Raw genomic sequence first — 21,028 nt, forward strand, 5'->3', positions numbered from 1 at the left:
TCTCCTCTGTGGGGCCCTGTGCCAAGGGGTGCTGGCACAAGTTAAGCTGACTCTCTGGACAACAACTTCTGTGCTGGGAATATTCCCGGTGGCATACTACCAAATCTAACGGCCCATGGCTTGCAAGGTTCCTGCAACTGTAAGCCAGCGGTTCTCACAGACAGGCGGGCTCCAGGGTATATGGGCTGTGCCCACCCTGAGAGCCCACGTGGGAAGAAGCACACGTTTCAAGGCAGACTGGGGATGGTATGGATTTAATATTTTTTTTAGTATGACAATATATTCTTATTAAAAAGGTGCAGGTAAGAAGGACATGGCGGATTTTGTACACAAGCCTCACTGGTCGCCAGTGAGAGCAGGAGGCCTCCCTGGTGGAGGTGGCACAGCTGGTGAAGTGGAACGGGCGTGGGGAGAGCCTGGACCAGCCCCTGCCCCTCTGCCTGCAGAAAGTCCTCCTCCCACTGCCGTTCCCTCCCAGGGGAGGAGCAAGAGCTGCTGCTGCTGCTGAGGCCACAGCTTGTTTGAGGTTGACTATGAATTTTCCACTGCACACAAAATTAGACAGCTGGGGAATAGAAGACCCAGGGTTAACATTTCACCTAAAAATGACCAGCTCGGCCGCCTCGCGGGCACCAGCCCCCTTCTTGCTGAGCTGACCACGACCTGTGGTCTAAGGCACTAATGGCGACCTGGCCACGACAGTTTCTAGTACCAGAGCCGCTGGCCAGCTCCAAAAATTAATAAATAGAGAAGAAGAAATCTTGCGGGGTGAGGAGGCTGGGCTCCGGGACTATGTGCGTCCCTCTGTAAACAGCGAAACCAAACTCTGCTCTTCTGAGGATCGAATGCTTCCGTAGCCCTTGTCTTCCTTCGTGCCTATCCAGTGCCAACATCCAGACCTGCTCGTCGGGCAGAAGCGGAGCCTTCCCTGCCGGCTGCGGGCGAGGCCGACCTCAGCCGGGTCAGCTGGAGCAGGGACGCCCCGCCGTCCCAGGGCCTGCTTCCTGCAGTGTGGGCTCGTGGCTGTGCAGATGGAGACTCTGAAGTGCTCCACAGCCCCTTCTGGGAGTCTTCACCCTTCACCTCGCCCTCTTCTGGGTTCCAGGGCGGCCCCGTCACACTCGTACCAGCCGGGCTCGCACTTGCTAGGACGCCTCCCACCAGAACACACGTGCCGCTCCCTCGAACCAACACACGTTCTGGGCTCACAGCTCTGCGCTTGTTCCTCTGCAGCTACTGCTGAAGAGCGGGCCCCGCCCAGCAGGCTGTCCTTGGGCAGTGCTGGGGGATTAGATCAGAAGGTGCGAGACAAGGAAAGAGCAGGAGGGGGGAGGGGCTGGTCTCCCGAAGATGCTCGGTGAACCCAGAACAAGAGCCTGGGTGAACTGACCTCACACGCTTCCCTCTTGGAAGGAGGCAAAGTGCTGGGGATACAGCTGTCCCACCTGCCCCAGTGGAAGTAGGTGTGGAAGGGACACTCGGAACGGGCCCCTTGGGGCTCCTTCAGGCACTGCAGCTACGGCTGCTTCTGCCTACTCCTCTTCCCTGCCCCTGAGCTGAACGCCTCGGGGCAAGGCCACCCTTACACCGGGCGTGCACAGGCAGGCTGGAAAGACTGGGAGGCCATCGTGGCTTCTGCCCAGCCACAGAGGTCAGAGGAAGAGAAGGGGTCTGAGTGATTAACACTAAGTAGACCAAGGAGCTCTTTGGTAGAGCTGGGGCTGTCAGGTGTTGCCCTTGGCAAAGGGCTGCAAGGAACTCCTGGACAACACAGGAGGCCACGGTCATCTCTCCTGATAATACTGATCAGGTGGTACTGGTGGGGTGGGGGCACATCTGTTGCAGGATCTCTGTGCCCAAGGCACAGGTGTGGTAAGGACTGGGGACCTTTCCTGGACCACTCCCCCCCTCCCCAGCCCATCAAGGACCTGGCAGTGAGCCAGGGACACAAACGTGAGGTCTCTGGACTGTGGATTAGTAGACAGGATGCCAGGGGAGGGCGGGGTAGAAGGGAGGCAGAGAGACTTAAAAACACGTGAGGGAAGCCAGCGGGTTTGTGCTGTAGGAGACAGACATTGCTGCTCTGCCAGGCTTTGGTCCCTGTAGCACGATCCCAGCACTCGTTTCCTGGAACACACCAGAGCTGATTAGAACGCACAGTGCCTCCTTCCTGTCCGTCCAAGAGGATTGGAACTGCAGCCACATGCTCCACGGCGCCTTCTCTCAGCAGCGTCTGGATTCCTTCAACCCACCTACACTCCCCACTGCACGGGAGCCTCTCTCGTTGAGCTCTGGAACGTTTCTGTGTCCACATGAGGCTGCCCGTGGGAGGGAATGGGGGGAGGGCCTGCCTGGGGCGTGCCAGGCAGCCTCCAAGAGGGACCCGGATCCAGAAAGAACGTGCAAGGGAGGCGGAAGGAGCTCCTTAAGGTGAGTGGAGGGAAATACCTGGTCCAGCCCCCTACAGCCCAGGGCCCAGCCCAGGGCTCTGAACCCACCAGCACCAAACTACCAAAGCCGCACCGCCTCCCGCAACCAGCACCTCCGGCTTGTCCCTGTCTCGGGGTCTCCAGGGCCCCCAGTCCGCAGGTCAATACTTCAGCCTGTTTATTGCCCGCTCGCGGGTGACGTCTGGGGCCTGGCTCCCGGATCGCTTGCGGCTACGCTTGAGCTTGCACAAGTCCTTGTCGAAAACCTCCCCGGAACGCAGTGCCGACACCAGGTCATCAAACTCGCCGCCCTCCTCCAACGCGCCGCCCGCCAGCACCTTGCGCTGCCGCTGCCATCGTTCGCGCTCCCTCTGTTCCTTCAGCTGCGGGGCAGGAGGGTGGCAGGCTGAGACCCTCGTGGGAATGTGGGCCAGGACAGGGCGAACCACCCATGGTCCTCTAACCACCCCGTGCCCTCCCAGCCATGGCCACAGTAAACCACTGGGATGCTCTTACTTGCCCCCTGCACCTGCTGTCTTTGCCAGGCTGGCAGTGGCTCCCGCCACGTGCCTTGCTCCCTGCCTGCCCCACACACCCTCCCCTCGTCCTCCCTCTGGCCCAGCCCTCTCACCATGGCTTCCATGCGTGCCCGGCGTTCCTCCTCCTCCTTCCTCTTCCTCATGGCCTCCAGGTCCTGCCGAGCCTCCGAGAAGGCCTGCAGGAAGGTGTCGAAGATGCCAAAGAATTCGTCCGGCTGCATCTTGCTGTCCTGCTCCCCAAAGTGCATCAGGGCCTGGGCGAACTGTCAGGGGAGGGGAACAAGATTGGTGACCGTCACCCCAGAGCTTGATGGCCTCACCCTGAAGTGAGCTGGCCAAGTGTAGGACTGCTGGGGTGCGGGGTTGAACAGCTGACAGCCTGCTAGAGAGACACCGCTGGTCCCTAATGGTGTAGGCCTGGGATCAGGAGGTAGAGACGTTGGGAAGCCCTTCCTATGGGCAAGAAGTGTCTGAGCAGAATCCCAAAGGACCTCCGAGGTCAGCTGGTGACTGGGTTAGTTATTTAGCCGTGCTGTGCCTCCACTACCCCACCTGTACAATGGGGAGAGTAATAGAATTACTTCTAGTATTACAAGTGCCAGTCACTGTTGTGATTGTATTGGAAACCACCTTCTCTAAACCAACCCACTCATTATCCTCCAGGAAAGACCCACCACTCAAAGTGAGCCCCTTGGACCAGCCACCTGTGCACCTCCTGGGAACTTGTCAGGTTCCAGCCCAGGCCCCTGCTTGCCCTTCCCTCACGGGATCCATGTGCACATTGCGTGAACATGAACACAGGTGGGTGGGGAGCCGGGTTTCTAACCGAATCCTATCACTCACAGCTAGGCAGCCGCTTCACCTGTTTCTCAGTGTACACCTCTATCAGAGGGCATTTTGTATGTTGGGCAAACTGTAAGAGATGATGGGGCAAATCACTAAAACACTTAGCATGGTGCCCGCTCAAAGGCCCATGGCCTTTGCAGAGTGTGATTGTCAATGCCTGTAGGGGACAGACACAGGTTTTCCTCAAAGCTCAGTGGCCCCGGGTGAAGGAGCTGGGCCACAGTGCAGTGAGGGTCGGGGGAAGTGGAGGGGGCAGCCGGGAGGGGCTTGGGGTGCCCTTACCTTGTTCCTGGCCTCATTGAGCTGTTCCTCCAGCTCGGAGAAGCTGAAGCTGGACACCGTGATGAAGTCGCTCATGACGGGGACAAACTTGTCACTGGGCTCCCGCACCTGGCGCTTCTGGTAGTCTAGCTCCTGCCAAGGACAGACGGATGGACAGACAGCTGAGCCTCCAGCTGGAGGCCAACTAGGCAATTTTCGGCAATACAGACTACCTGGCCCCCACGCAGGCCCACTGCATCTGAGTCAGCCTTTAAACAAGACCCCCAGTGATTCACCTGCTGGGCAAAGGCCCCTGGGGCTGCTGGCTCACAGCCCAGACCTGGAGGAGCCCTTCCAGGCCTGCACAGTGACACATCTGCAGATCCCTGCTTTTCTCCCTCTTAGTGGCAACAAGAGCTTCTTTCTCCTACTTCACCTAAGCTTGCTAAGTCCTTTCTCCCCTGCCCTTTCTCTCTCCCTGCTGCCCCATGGTGAAGACGAAAAGGGTCTTTAGTTCCTAGCTGTGGACTGCAGTGGATCAAGGACATGCTGATACCAGGCCAGCCTCATCCAGGGCCAGAGACAGTATTAGCTAAGAAGTGGCCAGAGCAGGGAGGGTGGGGATGAGAGACCTGGCAGTGTGGCTTTAAATGTGTGCCCTGCCAAGATCCCCATGTTGAGATCCTCACCCCCAAATCCATGGTGTAAGGAAGCAATTAGGTCACGAGAACCAAGTTTTCATGAATGAAACAGGTGCCGTACAAGAGGGACACAAGGGAGCTTGCTCATCCCTTCGACTGCACGGGAACATGGTACAAATGCACTCACTGTCTGAGAAAGCAAATTGCTCCTGGACACGCCAGCATCCAGTGCTGAGAAGGGACCGTCCCCTGCTTACAAGCCCCCCAGTTTAGACTGTCATGTTGTGGCAGCCCAAGTGCACAAGGACCTTCTAGGGACAGCAGTGCCCACAGCCACACTGTGCACTGCTGTGGTGGAATGAGAAGGTCATGCCAAGATGGCCACTGACAACGGAGCCTGCCTGGCAACAGGCTGCTATTGGTTAGGTCATAGACCGCCCCTTGACTGGATTGGCTGCCTTGACTATAAGCTGCTGTACCAACTGAAATAAATGAGTCTGCAGGCTGCTTGCCTCTGGCCTGCTTTCACCAGCTCCCGGGGTCTGTGTGGTGACTCCACGCCTCTTATCCCCACCACGTTCCTCCTCTCAGAATGAATCCACAGCATCATACTGCCTGCCCTGAGCCAGCTTCCCAGGGATGGGAACCATGAGGATCAAACTTAACCACACCGATTAATGGTTCATCCCACCCTACAAGCCAAATGGACATAATGTTGGACGATGGCACAGAAACAGCCTGAGATGCCCAGATAATCCAGTCACTGTCCTGGCTTTCACCCCAGCCAGGAGCTTGGAATCACATAACTGCATCAGACAGGTTTCTGTGCCCTGGGGTCCACCATCAGCTCTGGCACCAGGGAGCAGCTGGCACAGATGGCACAAGCCACCACTCCTCCTCCGCCTGCATCCCCTCCACCCAGGCAGGTACAGGGGCCATACTCACCACCTCCACTGCTCTCAGCCCCCTCTTCAGGTTGCCCACCTCCTTCTCCAGCTCTGCCAGGCTGCAGGAGACACAGGGAGGGGAGGAGGGGCATCAGCTCTACACCTGGGGACCCAGACTGGTTGAGGGAATGGCTCAGAGTCGGTGGACCTGGCCAGTGGCAGGTGACCCTAGCTTCCGTGGCCTCCAGCTTATGTTCACAAGTCACATACCATGTCACGTTATGGTCAAGGGCAGACCGTACATACAATGGCAGTCCTGCCAGATTATTATGGACTCGAAAAACTTCCGTGGAGAGGCCATCCTGTCACTGTCCCATGATGCATCGCTTATGTGGAGTGTGGGGAGAAGATGCTGATACAGGCAACCTACTGTGCTGTGTCTTGTGTAAGAGCATTGCCTAAAGTACAGAGCACTGAAAACACACCGTTATGTTACTGGCTTGTGTACTTATTATACTACCTTTTTGTTATTTCTACTTAAAACCATACAGAAGTCGACTGTGACTCAGTGTGCTATGTCCCCGGCAGCAACCTCCTGCAAGAGTCCACTCCATGATGTTCCCACCACCCCACCTAACCCATGACCGTATCCACTTTTGTAAGCACCAGGAAATGCATACAAGGTCTTAACCTCCTACAGCACCTTGTGTGCAGCAGGCATTACGTACCTGTCAGAAGCATTACACACCACTATGTTTCTGGTTCTACCAGAGATGGCTTCTACCTGCCTTGGTGTTCAGGTCTGACTGCGGTAGATGCTGTTGGACTACCACCCATGGTTTCTTGGACCACCCATTCGAGTGCATGACTCCGGTTCTTCAAACCGGCTGAGCACTTTTTCTCTGAGCCTGAGCCGCCTCTCTGTATGTGAGACTTTGCCCCCATGCCCCAGAGCCCCTCAGCTAATGAGTGACAGGAGATGCACAGCTCCTCGCCCCTGGTATGGAACAACCCGAGCCAGCTTCCTGACTCTTCTAGTGGGCCACTTTCCACGGCAGTAACAGAGTTAGTAACATCCCCAACTGCTCTACTAGTGCTTTTTGGAAGCATCTCTACAATAAGGACTCTAGAGCAGACGGTCTCTGGTGCTCCCAGAAGCAGACTCTGAGATCCAGGCCATTCCTAGCCCTCCCAGCACAGGGCCTGAAGCAGGAAATTCGGCTGAGTGTACATAGTAGTCACAGGCAGAGGGCGGGTGGGGGAGGGGGTGCCCTCACTTGACTTTGGCGGCTTCGGGGAGATGCTGCAGCTCCGAAGGCATGTTCAGGATGTCGGGGAAGTGCTTCTCCAGGATCATGATCAGGTAATGCAGCAGGGAGATGTTTCTGTGCAGGGAATGAGGGAGGTTGTTTTGAAAAGGAAGTGAAGGGTCTTGGGGTGCAGGGGAGTGGGTCCCCACCTGTCGATGCTGGACTTGGTGTCGGCGATCTTGTTGAGGCTGGCCACCCGGAACCCGTAGGCGCCCCCGCGCTGGCCCTTGTTCATGAAGTTGCCAATGGCCAGGACGACCTCCAACATCTGCTTCAGACGCTTGCTGCGGGTCAGTTCCCGAGAGGCCAGCAGGATGGCTGCAAGGGGAGGGGACAGGTCAGGGCCCCGCCTGGGCTCAGCCAGGGCAGCTGGGCCCCCAGCACCCTGGGAAGATGGCGACTACTCCCACCCTCAGAATTCCCATGCATGCTGCACCCCCACATCCACCCGACCCCATCTACCAGACAGCCACTCTCAGAACTCACTGGCTCTGCTGAGAACACGAATGTGGGAATCTCTCTCTCGTACGTATTTTAAGATTAGTGGTATATATACGTGGATGGAACATTTTCATGTTTCTAAAACCAGTATGTGGGGTGGACATTGGCCCAACAGATAAGATGCTGCCTGGGACATTTGCATTGATATGAGCACCTGGACTTGAATCCCAGATTCCTGATGTGCACCCTGGCAGGCAGCAGCTGACAACTCAAGTACTTGGGTCCCTGCCACCCACGTGGGAGACCTGGGTGAGTTCTAGGCTGCTGGCTTCCAACTGGCCCAGCCCCAGCTGTTGCAGGCATTTGAGGAGTGACCCAGTGAATGGAAGGCCTCTGTCTGTTTTTTGAATAAAATATGAAAATAAATAAAAAGTAAACCTTGGGGCTGGCACGTGGCATACTGGGTTAAGCCTCCGCCTGCAGCACCGGCATCCCATATGGGCGACAGTTCAAGTCCCAGCTGCTCCAGTGCTGATCCAGCTCCCTACTAATGGCCTGGGAAATCAGTGGAAGATGGCCCAAGTCCTTGGACACCTGCACCCACATGGGAGACCCAGAAGAAGCTCCTGGCTCCTGCCTGGTCCAGTCCTGGCCATTTGGGTAGTGAACCAGTGGGTGGAAGACCTTTCTGTCTCTGCCTCTCCCTCTCTCTCTCTGACTTTCAAATAAATAAATAGACCTTTTTAAAAAAGTAAAACTAGCATTTACAATTTTAATTTCTACATTATACACACTATGGGATCACTTCTGCCTGTTTTGAAATGCTATGTTTTATTGATTTTCTGGAAAGAAAGAAAATCTATCCATTAAATTTTCACATGGGATCAATTAAAATACTGTGCTTCATAGTTGATGCTATCTTAGATTTGATGAAATAAATTACTTGTCATCTTACTGAATATTGTTTTTACACTTTTCCAATATTAGATTTTAACCATTTCCTTCCAATACCTTTCATGATGTATTTGCTAGAAATACAAGGGCTAATAGTAACCAAAAGTTCAGTATTTCCTTCTGATGTGTGTATCTGGCCCTTCCTCAGCCATTAGGTCTTTATGGTGACTGTGTAGAGGTGGAATATGAACTCTACACTGAGATATTGGCTACTGGTTGTAGAATATGCTTTTAGACTAAAGTGGTGATAAGATGATCAGATCATCCTATGATCTTTGGCTCACATCAAACCTAACGTTCCTTAACGTGCTGACCGTGAAGACCACTTGACTAAAAGTTTGCAGAACACGGGAGTGGCAGGCAAAAACAGGAGACTGAAGACAAAGGAACCGTGAACATGAGAAATTAAATACGGCTTGTCGGTGGCTACTGAGATGTTGAACACAAGTGTGCTCTATGATCTAAAAACAGCAATACTGCTACTGAGTATCTGGGCATTCCCAGTTTTGTTTCTTCTTTATCAAATTGCATTTATTTATTTGAGAGGCAAAGAGAAGGTACTCCCATTCACATGCCCACTCCTCAAATGTCCACAGTGGCCCCCTGCCAGGATTTAAGCTGGGAGCTTAGAACTCAATCCACATCTCATGTGGGTGACTTTTCTAGGGTTGATTTGCTATTTGAAAAATTTGCAAAGGAATTCACCTGAAAATGCTAAAATGTTGGCAAAACAGAAAATGACAAGCGTTCAAAGGAAATCGGTGTAAATGGGAAAACTTCCATGTGTAATCCTGACATTTTAGACCTATTCACAAGGATAATATAATCATGACTATATTAATATGAATATTACATTTGCAACCATAGTCATCTTGACTATATTCAGTGTATTCACAATAAGAATTGGTAAATTTGGTATATTCAGCAATGAACATATATATATATATTCAAGAATATGCTCATGAATATATTCATAGAAGAATTGGTAAATCTGTCAAATTTGCTGAACTGATTTTTGGTGACTTGACCCAGAGCCCCTGCTTGCTAGGGGATGGGAGGGTGGGTGTCACTGTAGCTCACTTGCCAGCTGGGATAGGCTAAACCTTAGGTCTTTCAGGATCACTTACCGGGAGGACTGGAAGAAGGACTACGAACTCCAGCTCCAGAACAATCCTCCTGTCTCTGCCCCACGTAAGCACACTGATCTGATTCTATAATACGCAACCTCAGGTGCCTCTTCCCTACCCAGCTCCTGAAGCGAACAGCATCCTAGACTGTTCAACCACAGCAGGGCAATCGTCACAGACCAGGGCTATGGGGGCAGCCATCCCCAGCAGGTTTGCTGCTCCACACACGTGTTGCGGTCTTAGCTTGACCTTAAAGGGAGCCTCGTTCCTGAGCGTGCACTGACTCTTAGGGCGAGCCTAGCAGTGCGCTTCTGCGTGCAGGAAGCTGTCCAGAATGAAACCTCCCCGGTGGCTAAGCTACTCTGGCCCCATAGCTGCAAACAGCAGTTGCCCACAGTTGCTCCACTGACTCAAGACACACACACACACACACACACACAGTTGAGCACATGCCTTATCTGTGCCTCAGGCCCCAAAGGCAGTCTGCAGCAGGATGCAAGAAAGTCCTGATGAAGATAAGGATTCACGCAGCACCAGGGCGAGGCGACAGGGCCAGACCCGACAGACAGAGACTCCTGCTGTCTCCTTCCTCCCCCCCCCCCCCCCCCCCCCGGCACCGGTTATCTGCGATCACAGCCTGCAGGTTCCTAGCAGTAGGGTGTGCGTGTGCGTGCACGTACATGTGGTGTGAGGTGGGGGAGAGGGTCCGCATTACAGGAAATGTCTGCCCTGAGCTCTGCAAACTCCAGGGTACACAGAGGATGCAGAATGGGCTCTGCTCACACCACGTGGCTCAGGGGATGCAGACTGGTCCTGCAGCGGGGAGCTGTGCTCTGCTTGGTGCCAGCGGTCACCCGTGGCACCTACAACACAGGCGCTCTTTCTCCACTCTGATGACCCCGTCCTCTAGAGAGGAGGGAGGGGGGCATGGTTGTCCTCTCCACAGAGGAGCCTCATGGCCCCTTCCCACTTCTGCCTGCCCTGGTGCACGTCTGACCTGTGGGCTGACAGCTGCCTGGCCCTCCCCACCAGCAGCCCAAGTGAAGGCATGGGCTTTGAAGAACAGCTTTCTGACTTGCTTACCCACCGGTAATGTGACATAGCAACTAGCACAGCCCTGTTTTAGAGATGAGAAAACAGGCACACAGAGGTTCACAGCAGCACTCACTCATGGGATTGCTCTGAGCAGTGGATGAGACCATGCACATCCTGGGTGGGCACATGGTTCTCATTGGAATATGAATTTCTCACTGTGTTGGAGGGGCTTTCTCTAGCTCCAAAAACCAGATGCCTCTGGGGCTCACCAAGTGCAATGTCCTACTTTCTGACCAGCTCATACTTTAAGTAATGTGCCTGGAGGCCTCCTACGCAATTAGTACTCTGCAGGAGGTAAGACTTGGGGAGTGAAGAAGTTCCAGCCACTGTTCCAGGTGCTAGCTGATATCAGCCTCCCAGGGCTCCTGTCCTGTGCAGGTATCAATGTGAGCTCCACCTGGGAGAGTCTGAATGCTGAATCCTAGGGAGCATTGACAAGAGGCAGGCACTTGTGCTACTACACACAAGGGCAGATGCTCACGACAGGTGTGCTTTATTTTTATTTTTTTGACAGGCAGAGTTAGACAGTGAGAGAGAGAGAGACAGAGAGAAAGGTCTTCCTTCCGTTGGTTCACCCCCCAAATGGCCACCGCAGCTGGCGCGCTGTGCCAATCTGAAGCCAGGAGCCAGGAGCTTCCTCCTGGTCTCCCATGCGAGTACAGGGCCTAAGTACTAGGGCCATCCTCCACTGCCTTCCAGGCCACAGCAGAGAGCTGGACTGGAAGAGGAGCAACCGGGACTAGAACCCGGGGTGCTGGCACTGCAGGTGGAGGATTAGCCAATTGAGCCACGGTGCCAGACCGACAGGTGTGCTTTTAAATTGCATCCTTGATGTTGTTTTCCTTTGGGCTGGAGAATAAGGAAGGCGTCTCCCTCGGCATCTCAGTGGACTCCCTCCACCCTGGCTCTCCCAGATGCTGCGCCACTCCAGGCCTCCTCCTGCCCCTCAGTCCTACCTTCCACTTTGGGCTTGGCCTCAGCCAGCCGCTCCTGGAACTTCTTCTTGAAGAAGAGGGCCTGCAGGCGCTGCTGGTAGTGGTCAATCCTGCAGAGAGGGCGAGCTGCGTTGCAGGGCAGCCCACACCACCCCCACCCCAGCCCCAGCCCCGTCCTCCTCTGGAGCCTGCCACCTCCCTGCTCTCCATTCCCCTCGGCAGGACCCTGCTGGCCCCACCTGCTCATTTCGTAGAGGAAGCGGTCAGCGCGGGCCATCCGCTCAATCTCATGTTTGTGCTCCTCCAGGAGGTCGATGTCACTCTTCTCTGGGATGAATTTGAGGAGCTGCAAAGAGGAGATGACAGGCAGGACCCTGGTGAGCGAGCGGGGGTTGGGGGGGTAAGCCCAGATACCACCTCTGCTCAAGATGGGGAGGGGGCTGAAAAGAGAAGTCCCCTCACGGGTACTGGCTGATATGTTTCTGTCTGCCCAAAGACAACGCCAGGCCACCCAGCTTCAGAATTCTGTTTTCACCCTTCAGAAATGAGATGTGACTTATACACAGTACACCCTTCTTAAACACCCGGCTCAGCGATCTCTGCTTTTTAAGCAAATTGTAGCGAGCTGTCACTTAGGTGAGAGAAAATGCACTTGCTTTCAACGAGCAAGTTCAATGCATTTTGTCAAAACTTCCTGCCCACGGAGCCATGTCTCAGGGTCGACATGCAGAACACTCCCACAGCCTTGCATCACATCCATTCCCAAAGTAGCTTCTCAAGTGAACTCCCTCGCCTTGGGTTCACCGGTCTCCGGCCCGCATGGGGACGAGCCTGTGCCGCGTGCTCTCGGCTGTGCTGTGTGCTCTCGGCTGTGTCTCATTTCTTTCACTGTACACAATGTCTGAGAGTCATCCACAGTGTGAGTATTGGGCATCTGTGCCCCTGACTGCCGAGCAGTAGTCCACGGTGTGGCTATGCCACACTCTGTGCTCCCTTTCCCACTAGGGGCTTTCGAGCTGCTCAGATTTTGAGAGCTTTAAAAATAAAGTTGCTATAAATACTCCTGTGTGTGTCTTACAGTCAATGCTTGCACTTGAATGTGCCTAAGAGTGGGATGACAGGGCAAAGGCGTTCATGTATGTTTAGCCTTGGTATGCACCGCCAAATAGTTTTCCAAAAGGACTGTGCCGGATGAGAATTCCCATTGCTTCACATCCTTGCCAGCACCTGGCATTGTCAGTCTTTTTAATTTTCACTTTTCTGGTGGGTGGGTGTGGGGACCACCATCCCCTGGCGTCTGGCTGCATCTATGATGATTTTAACAGTATTGAACACTTTTTTACATGCTCACTGGTGTTTACAAGTGGCCTTTTATGAAGTGCCTGTTCAAATCTTTTGCTCATTTTTAAGTTTTTTTTTCTTTTCCTTTTTTTTTTCATTGCCTTGGATTCATGGAGTTCTTTATTCTGGACGCGAGACCTTTCGTTAGATATGAGGGAACTTCAAAAAGTCTACAGAAAATGGAATTAAAAGATTTTCCATGAGCTTTTCACACGCGGCAGGTATCTCCTTCTCAAGTTTGTCTTTTCACCTAGTAATTGTGTCTTTTGTTAGATAGAAGTTCCTACTTTTAATAAACCCCAATTGATGGTGCTTTTTTATTGATATTTCCTACATTTCTCTTAAAGGGCATGATAAATTGAGGAGGAAGAGATTTAGAGAAGAAAAAAATCATTATACATTCTGACTCTACCCTGAGGCCTGCAGAGCACTGTAGCCCCTATCTCCTCTAGCCTTCCCCCAGAAAGGCTGGCCCAGGGAGGTTTCCAGAAACTTTCCCTCACTCCCTCAGGCTGATTGCTCCTGGACCCAGGAGTTTCAGCTCTCTGCAGGCTGCTGGGGAGGGAATGGCTGCCCCTTAGGGTCAGCTCCCCTGCCCTTTGCCGCACGACCTCACCTGCTCCAGCATGTCCTTGGCCAGGTCCTCCTGCTCGTCCATCTTCAGGACAGCCTGCCGGATCTCCTCATTGGAAAGCTTCAACCTAAGGCAAAACCCACCTGCTGAGCAGCAGCCAGCTGGGTCCCCAGGCTGGAGACAGCCCCACCCCCTCCCCCCAGGAGGTGCAGCCTCTGCCTTCTCCCCAACAGGACGGGAACCCTGCTGGCCTGCTCTGTCGTCTACCAGGCTAAGCCCCGTGATTCTCTCCAGACTGTGGAACGAGCATTTGTGCCTCTAACTGCACCAAGTCTCCTGTCTATCACTTGAGGCTCCACAGAGCTGAAGGAAATGTTTGGGAGGGAAAGGGACTCCTTCTGTGTAGATGGAAGACACGGGGCAAAGGGTTTCTGGCCCTACTCCTCCCCATGCCTGCATCTCCAAGGCGGGATGGGGCTGTGGGGCCGGTTTCCTGCTTCTCTCATTCTCAGAGGCAGAATCACTCTCCGTCTCCCACAGCACCTCGGCTCCCACCCAGCTGTCCAAGTCAGTCTTGCTGGCTGGGAGAAGGAGCAGCCACCCTCTTACCCCACCCCCACCCCTTCCCTGCCTCCCCCCAGCCCCAACATGCACATCTGCTGGGAATCCTTGAGATTAGGAACCACCCCCTCCCCCAGATTGGGAGAAAAATGAGGCCTGGAGCATTGGTAGGGGTGGAGGGGGTGCAGACGTCCCGGTGGCAGCTGGAGCCAACACTAAGAATAGTACGGGAGGTGAGGCCCTCTGACCCTGGCACGGGAGGGAGGTCCAGCACGGAAGCAGTGCTGTTAGGGCACACACTGCCCTGTTTGTCCTGCAGCAGCAGGAAATGCTTAGTGGCTGACGTCATGCTGCTCCCTGGCCTGAGCTGCTCCCTGAGCTGGGCAGCTCCACTGCCAGACGTGGACCAGGCCAGTCCGAGGGCCTGGTGAGTGGGGCAGAGCCGTGCGCCGCTGCTCAACGCAGGCTCCTAGGACAAGGTTCTAGATCGGTGCCGTCCCCCTACTCCCACACACAGCTGCTTCCACCCCGGCTTGGGCCTCTGACCCCTCAGGGGCCCCGTTTCCTCCCACCCAGAACCCATCCCGTACTTGGAGAGAAGGATGATGCAGTTCTGCGCCCTCCGGCCATCAATGACTGACAGCTCTTTGACCTTGCGGGAGGCCAGGTAGATGTCCTCGGTGGAGCCCAACTCTTTCTGCAACCAAGGAGCCAAGGGGAGGAGTTGAGTGTCTTCCCTAGTATGCTTCCTGCCCAACCCCCAGGGTCCACCCTCCTGCCGGGGAAAGCCGGCAAGACAGGAGGAGGCCCTTAACTGACTCGAAGGGGAGGGATCTGGAACTTTACCATGGGCCAGGATGGGTGGAGGGGCACAGTGAGCAGCCCCCTCTCTAAAGATTATCCTGTCCGGGCAAGGCAGGCAAAGGGGCTGATCCAGGGGACAGGGGGTGACCGATCCCCGAGGCTCTGGGCAATGTGACATAACTACCATGCCCCCTAGGGAATCAACCCCCACTCTCCTACCCACTCCCAGGACCCTCCCCAGGGAAGGATGAGAAGTTGGGTCCAAGCTCCCATGAGGCCATAGCTCCTGGCCCCTGGGGACTTCAGGCCCAACCCCAGCATGCCCAGAGTCAAGGGAATGCAGGGGTTCAGAGTTGGGGGAACAGTGAGGCAGAATCCCTGGTGGAGTTCCTTCTGGGGTTCCAAGAAGTCAGGGCTTCTCCTACCCACGCCTCCTTGTCTATGCCCCCTCCTGGCGGGGGAGGAGGCTGGAGACTCCCCGGTGTACTGTTCTCACTCTAGGAGCTCCCTCCAAGCATGGGCTCCACGTTGGCCACCACCCATGTCAGCGTCTTTGGGAATTGTGGTCCTAGCATTGTGCAGTGCCCAGTCTGTGCAGTCCTTGCCTTGGGCCTCAGAGACCTAGAAGAAGCCTTCTCGTCACTCCAGTGGACGATCCCTTCCCTTGCTCCGGGAGTCCGTTTGCATTACCACCCTCTCCCATGATCACCCTCTCTCTCTGGGGACTGCCCTCTTCCCACGCCTCCCTGTGTGGAATGGTAGTGAGGCTGGAGATGGAATGGAGAAGCCCTCTCTTTGGGGCCCAGTGCAGGGCAGCAGCCCAGCACAGCAGTGGGCAGTTAGAGCGTTCAGAGGCCCGAGAGTGACTCACCTGCTGGGGAGGATTAGTTATCAGCTCCTAGGCAGGTAGCAGCCACAGCCAATAAAGAATTAAACATGCACAACATTAGTCAAGAGATTCAGGAACCCAGGAACAGCAGGACGGATGTGGGGATCTTCAACATCTACTCTGTCCCCTCATCCCAGTGAGACCCCCACAGGTGGAGACGGGGACCTGCGGTAGGACGGGGCAGGAGCTGCGTGAAGCAGGCATGCACTCACAGAGAAGCCAGATACAGCAGATCCGGCAGCTCCTCCCGGGGAAGCCCAGCACCAGCTCTCCCACCCCTGGCCTTGACTGCCTGCCTTCCCCTCTCCTCTGCTGAGACCTCAGGGCATTCCTGCACCCGAGGATGAGGACAAGTTCATCTTTGACCCAAGCAAACTTGAGCCAGAAGTTCAGGGAGTTGCATCCATTGAGGCAATGCAAAGCCAGCACCCTTGAGTTTGCTCCTTGCCCTCTGTCTGTCCTTTGACTGTCTCAAGGGGCCCCAGGAGGCCCAGCCGGCCCCTGTGTCCTCCCCCACTGACCTTGATGGAGTTGAAGCCACCAACTCAGAACTTGCCTAGAGCATGAAGAGGTGAGAGACGGCAGCACCCAGAGCCCCAGACAGAGAAGGCCATGTGACTTCCGTCCCAGGAAATAGGCGGCATACTGGGACGCAGCAGTCTGGGTGAGCCCAGCCCTGGAGCAGGGGTTTGGACTAAGCAGGCTCAAGGAAGGTGGAATGCAGCCCAGAGAGGCAGCCATCCCCCCTAAGTAGGCCAGAGAGAGAGCGAGCAAGTGATGACCTTACGGCCTCTGCCACCAGCGATTCCCAAACCGGACTCGGGAGAAGGACCTCAGCTGTGCTAGTGCAATGCAGATTCCCAGGCCCCAGCTCAGCTCCTGATAAAGGATGAAGTCCCAGAACCAGCATTTTTGCTTTGCCCCTGCAGAACTTGGCATAGCTGGAGACCCCTGCCTCAGGAGTGCCCTGTGTTCGGCCACCAGCCCCCTCCCCTACTTCCTCTGTGGCTGGAGGCCCAGACCTGCTGGCCAGCCATCCACACACAGAGCCTGCAGAGTGGGCCCAGGGACCAGCCCTGGCCTCAAGCCAGTCAGGGGCCACAGAGTGGCAGGCAGGCCTTCCCTGCCGGGTTAGCATCCTCTGCTCAGCAGACTCTGAGGGTGTCGGGAGACGAAAACAGAGAAGTTTGAAAAGTGACAATGTCCTGTTCCTGCAGGCGGCCTTAAGTGACTGGGGAGAATGGCTCACTATTCACTTGACCTAGAAAACCCCACAACATCGTGCAAATCAAGAGGTTCCAATCTCTGTGTTCACTTTAAGAAAACCTGAGAAACTTCCCAGGCCACCAAGGGTACGCAGAGCTGAAAACCACTGAGGATCTGAACGACATCACACGAAAGAAGCAAGGTGTGCCAGAAAGAAGCAACGTGTGCCATTCCGTCATTACGATGGCATCTCTGGGTGCACCCAGGCCAAGCAGCAGGGGTGCACACAGGGTCGGTGGCCAAAAAGAGCACTGAGTTTCTGTTGTGCGTGCTTGCAAGTGCAGAGTAACACAGAACTGAGGGTTTTGGTATAGACTGCCTAGTCCTTGAACACATCCAAGTGAACCAGGCACACAAGATGTGCCACAGCCCCTCCAGAGCCCGTGGCCGCATGGCCCCATACAAGAGCGCCCCCTGCAGCACTGAGATGATCTCACTGAAAAGGAACACACTGTTCCTAAACCAGAAGAGGAGGTAGCACAGGACAAACAGATGTTCCTGATAAAACTGAAGAGAAAAAAAAAAAAAAAAACTTAGGGCTCAGGAATAAATTCAGCATAAGTCAAAAGAAAAAAAAATGATAACGCAGGGTTGGTTATGCCACCACTTACAACACTGGCATCCCATATCCGAGCACATTTGAGTATCAGTTGCTCTGCTTCCGATCCAGCTCTCTGCTGTGGCCTGGGAAAGCAGTGGAAGATGGCCCAAGTGCTCAGGCCCCTGCACCCATGTGGGAGACCCAGATGGAGCTCCAGACTCCTGGCTTTGGCCTGGCCAGGCCCCATACACTGTGGCCATTTGGGGAGTGAACCAGCGGATGGGAATCTCTGTCTCTCCTATCCCTCTATGTTTCAAATAAATAGTTTTTTTTTTTAAGTTATAATGCCTTCCAGCTATAATTCTTAAACCCTGGGTCAAAGAGAGCATTGGTCAACAATGACCACCCCCAGAGTGCCAGGATGAGAGAGAGAGATAAACAAAATAGAAGTTCCTCATTGGCCCTATAAATACAAACTGCGACGTGGTGGGAAGTGGGTGTGGCTGCACCTACATCCTCAGCAGGAACATGGGACCTGCACAGAACACACCATTGCGTCTGTGTGTGAGGGAGGAGGAAGAGGGAAGGACGGAGGGAGGGAACTCGGACAGGGGCAAGGCATGTGGTGTGCGAAGTCAGACTGGATATCAAGACGCAAGGGGCCAGGAGTCTTACCTGGTGCCTCTGATAGGCTGAAAACATTTTTTCAAAATCCTCCAGGTCTAGGATCCGAAATACATGCATGTCGTCGATGTCATTCCACACGGTGCCGGGGACTCGCTCCTAAGATGCAGGGTGAGAGTCAGGCTCGGTTGAGCCAGCTCCTTCACTATGGGGGTGCCCGCAGCCTCCCGAACCCACAGCAGCACTGCAGTGGCCAGGCTCCGCCCCACCCCACCCCTCAGACCTCGGCCCCTCCTCAACACTCAGCTCCAGGGCCAAGGCCTCCCTTCTGTGTGGGGCACATGTGAGAATGTTCCAGAAACCCCTGGAAGTGCTGCAGTAGTGAGTGAACAATGGCCCCAGGGGGCAAAAAAGGCAGAGCAAGAGCAATGCTCAGGGCGCTCATACAGGTCCTCGCTCCCCACCCCCATGGGCCAGCAGGCTTGGCCTTGACCCCGTCGCTGGCCAGACTCATGGCAAGGATGAGGGCCCATACATACTCGGGACCCTCAGAGCCTCCACACGGAATGGGTTCCTTGCACCCAAGACTCCTCCTCCCACTTTCTCAGATTCACAGAGGTGGACAGGTACCAACGTGGGGAGACTGGCCCCTGTAGCGGCCCTGCTCAGACCAGCCAGCTTTTGAGGTGAGGCCCAGGGAAGGCGCCCCCCAGCCCTAGGAGTGCAAGGGGCTCAGGGTTTCCTATGCTGAGGTCTCTCAAGGCAGCCACTGCCCCATCTCTGGGAGGGACCCTGGCACGAGGGCCTGGATGGGGGCTCTGAGCCAAGCCACAGCTGGACCCCGGCAACCTTGTAACGCTCTGCTAATGGCTCAGAGGACACAGTGAACCCCGCTTCTGCCCAGAGCCCACCCCTCATCAGAGCTCTGGCCTCCTCTGGAGGAGACCCTCCCAGCTCTCCTGGGCTGGAGGGCGGCCAGGGGACCTGCTCACTGCCTCCCCATCCCCCTCCTCCAACTCCCCCTCTGCAAGGCTCGGAGACAGAAGCATACTTTCCCCTCACTGTTATTTTCTTAAACTCTGCAGAGGGGAGGCTAGGCCAGAGTCGGGGGGTGGGGACATTCCTGTGGCCTTTGGAAGGCTGGGGACCCTCCGGTGGAACGCAGACCTGGGAAGCTCATGGCAGCCAGGGATACAGGCAGCTGGCCAAGCCCAACACAGACACATTCTTCTTGTGGCAGAAACAAGCATGTGTGTGTGTGTGTGTGTGTGTGTGCGCGCGCGCACACGCGCGCGCATGCATGTGTGCACACGGAATGGGAGGAGAGGCTGGGCTCCTGCAAAGGGGGATGAGGGAGGCAGAGAGGAGACGGGAAGGGGAGCTGAGCGAGGGAAGACAGGGAGGGGGCTGGCTGAAGTCACGTGGGTGGGCATGGCCCTGAGTCTCTTCTGGAGGGAAACCCGCACTTAAATCCAGGCCCCCACAAGGGAAGCCGCCTCTGCCCCTTCTTGGTTGGTGAGGCCAGGGCGAGGAGACAAGAGCTGGGGTGGGAGAGAGGATGCAACACTGGAGAGAGCCCCCCCTGGGCGGGCCACAGCCTGAGCACCAGGATCTTTCTCACTTCTTCCTAAACACCAGGCCCACCCCCCAACTCCCCGACTACTTCCAGACCTCCAGCTTCTTCACTGAGGGTCTAACTGAGGTCTGGAGCCAGGAAGAGCAGCTCTGCTCCCCGCACACTCTGTCTGCTAACCTACCTCTGTCTCCCTGATATGCACAATCATTCTCAAGTTCAAGTTGTGCACCACTCTGGCCAGGGCCTCACATCTTCATTCTGGATTCCTAGGGCATACGCCCCTCTCTAGAGACAGCATGCTGTTTACAGGGAACTCTGTCAGAAACAGACTTCATCACATTTCTCTTGTTGGGCATTGCCCATTGCCTGTCCGGTCAGGCTGACCTCGTGTAGGCCATCCACCGGGACCCTGGGCTCCAGGATGGCTGCTATTCTTTGACCACGTCACAGACAAGCAAACCAAGTCAGTGTGGCTGACCTCACTGAGCTGATGGAGGATTACCGCGAGAATACACTATAGGCATGCACAGCAGTGCCACCAGTAACAACTGACCTAATATGCCTATGACTCCTACTCCCCGTCAGCCACTGTTCCAAGGACTGTCTTCAGCCAGTCCCCGCAATCTGAAGCCCCAAGATTAGATCACCTGCCCCAGCACACAATCACATACCAGGGACTGGAACAGTAGCTCTCAGATCTTACTCAGTGCCCCTCTGCAGATCCCCAGCAAACTAGTCTACAAGTGCATTCCAGCATATTCCATCAAACCTGCCCGCTCCAGGCTGGGAACAAACCTCTGGCCTACTCTGCATCCTTGGGGGAATTCATGGAAGCTTTGCTATTACTGGACCCCAGAGAAAACCCTATGCACAAAGCTCCCTAGGCTGAAAATGTCACAAAAATATTAGCTGCCTTGTCTATCTCCCTTAGTCATTGGCACGCGTGCCAACCATTCATTACATTGAAGGCCTTAAACTGTCAGTTGAAAACCTTAAATTAAGTAGACGAGACAAAAGTGTATTATTTCTCCTTTTTGAGCCGCCATAAATTCAAATGTTGTTTCTGACCAAGAACATTGAATGCCTCTGTGCAGCCTGTGGCTTTCGGTTCTCCAGAGTGTTTGGCCTTTCTGGCTCACCTGTGGCCGAGGAGAAGCGGCCATGGGCCCCACTGCAGGCCAGTTGCTGCAGACTCTGAGGATCTTGCTTTAAAATGTTGCTAGCAAGTGGCCCTACAGTGTTCGGAACTCAGATTGGAGTTACTAGAAACAACAGATGATGCATGGGTCTTGTTCATGCTCCATCTTCCCACCTAGCTGATACACCAAAGGCAGAAGGGACCTAAGAGACAATCTCAGACAACCCAAGTCAGTTAGGGACAACATGC

The 21,028-nt window shown here is 54.9% G+C and overlaps 1 protein-coding gene across 12 annotated transcripts in view; it reads right to left on the reverse strand.

The window, feature by feature from the left end:
• Window positions 1–238: 238 nt before the first annotated feature.
• The window catches only part of DAAM2 (dishevelled associated activator of morphogenesis 2), a 117,676-nt gene continuing 96,886 nt past the window's right edge, over window positions 239–21,028 (reverse strand). For 9 of the 12 annotated variants that reach the window (XM_017345097.3, XM_070074108.1, XM_017345100.3 and 6 more), the window contains 12 exons: window positions 18,117–18,224; window positions 15,617–15,643; window positions 14,532–14,638; window positions 13,423–13,507; window positions 11,705–11,811; window positions 11,487–11,575; window positions 7,063–7,231; window positions 6,881–6,988; window positions 5,662–5,722; window positions 4,097–4,228; window positions 3,061–3,231; window positions 239–2,812 (listed from right to left, as the gene is read on the reverse strand). In XM_017345097.3, coding sequence (XP_017200586.2) covers window positions 2,591–2,812; window positions 3,061–3,231; window positions 4,097–4,228; window positions 5,662–5,722; window positions 6,881–6,988; window positions 7,063–7,231; window positions 11,487–11,575; window positions 11,705–11,811; window positions 13,423–13,507; window positions 14,532–14,638; window positions 15,617–15,643; window positions 18,117–18,224 — 1,386 coding nt within the window. In that variant the 3' untranslated portion in view covers window positions 239–2,590. The remainder of the gene's footprint in view (window positions 2,813–3,060; window positions 3,232–4,096; window positions 4,229–5,661; window positions 5,723–6,880; window positions 6,989–7,062; window positions 7,232–11,486; window positions 11,576–11,704; window positions 11,812–13,422; window positions 13,508–14,531; window positions 14,639–15,616; window positions 15,644–18,116; window positions 18,225–21,028) is intronic. The other 3 variants (XM_051854762.2, XM_070074107.1, XM_051854765.2) reach the window with 1 other exon arrangement.

Source organism: Oryctolagus cuniculus, chromosome 5, assembly GCF_964237555.1.
Source record: "Oryctolagus cuniculus chromosome 5, mOryCun1.1, whole genome shotgun sequence".
NCBI lineage: Eukaryota > Metazoa > Chordata > Mammalia > Lagomorpha > Leporidae > Oryctolagus > Oryctolagus cuniculus.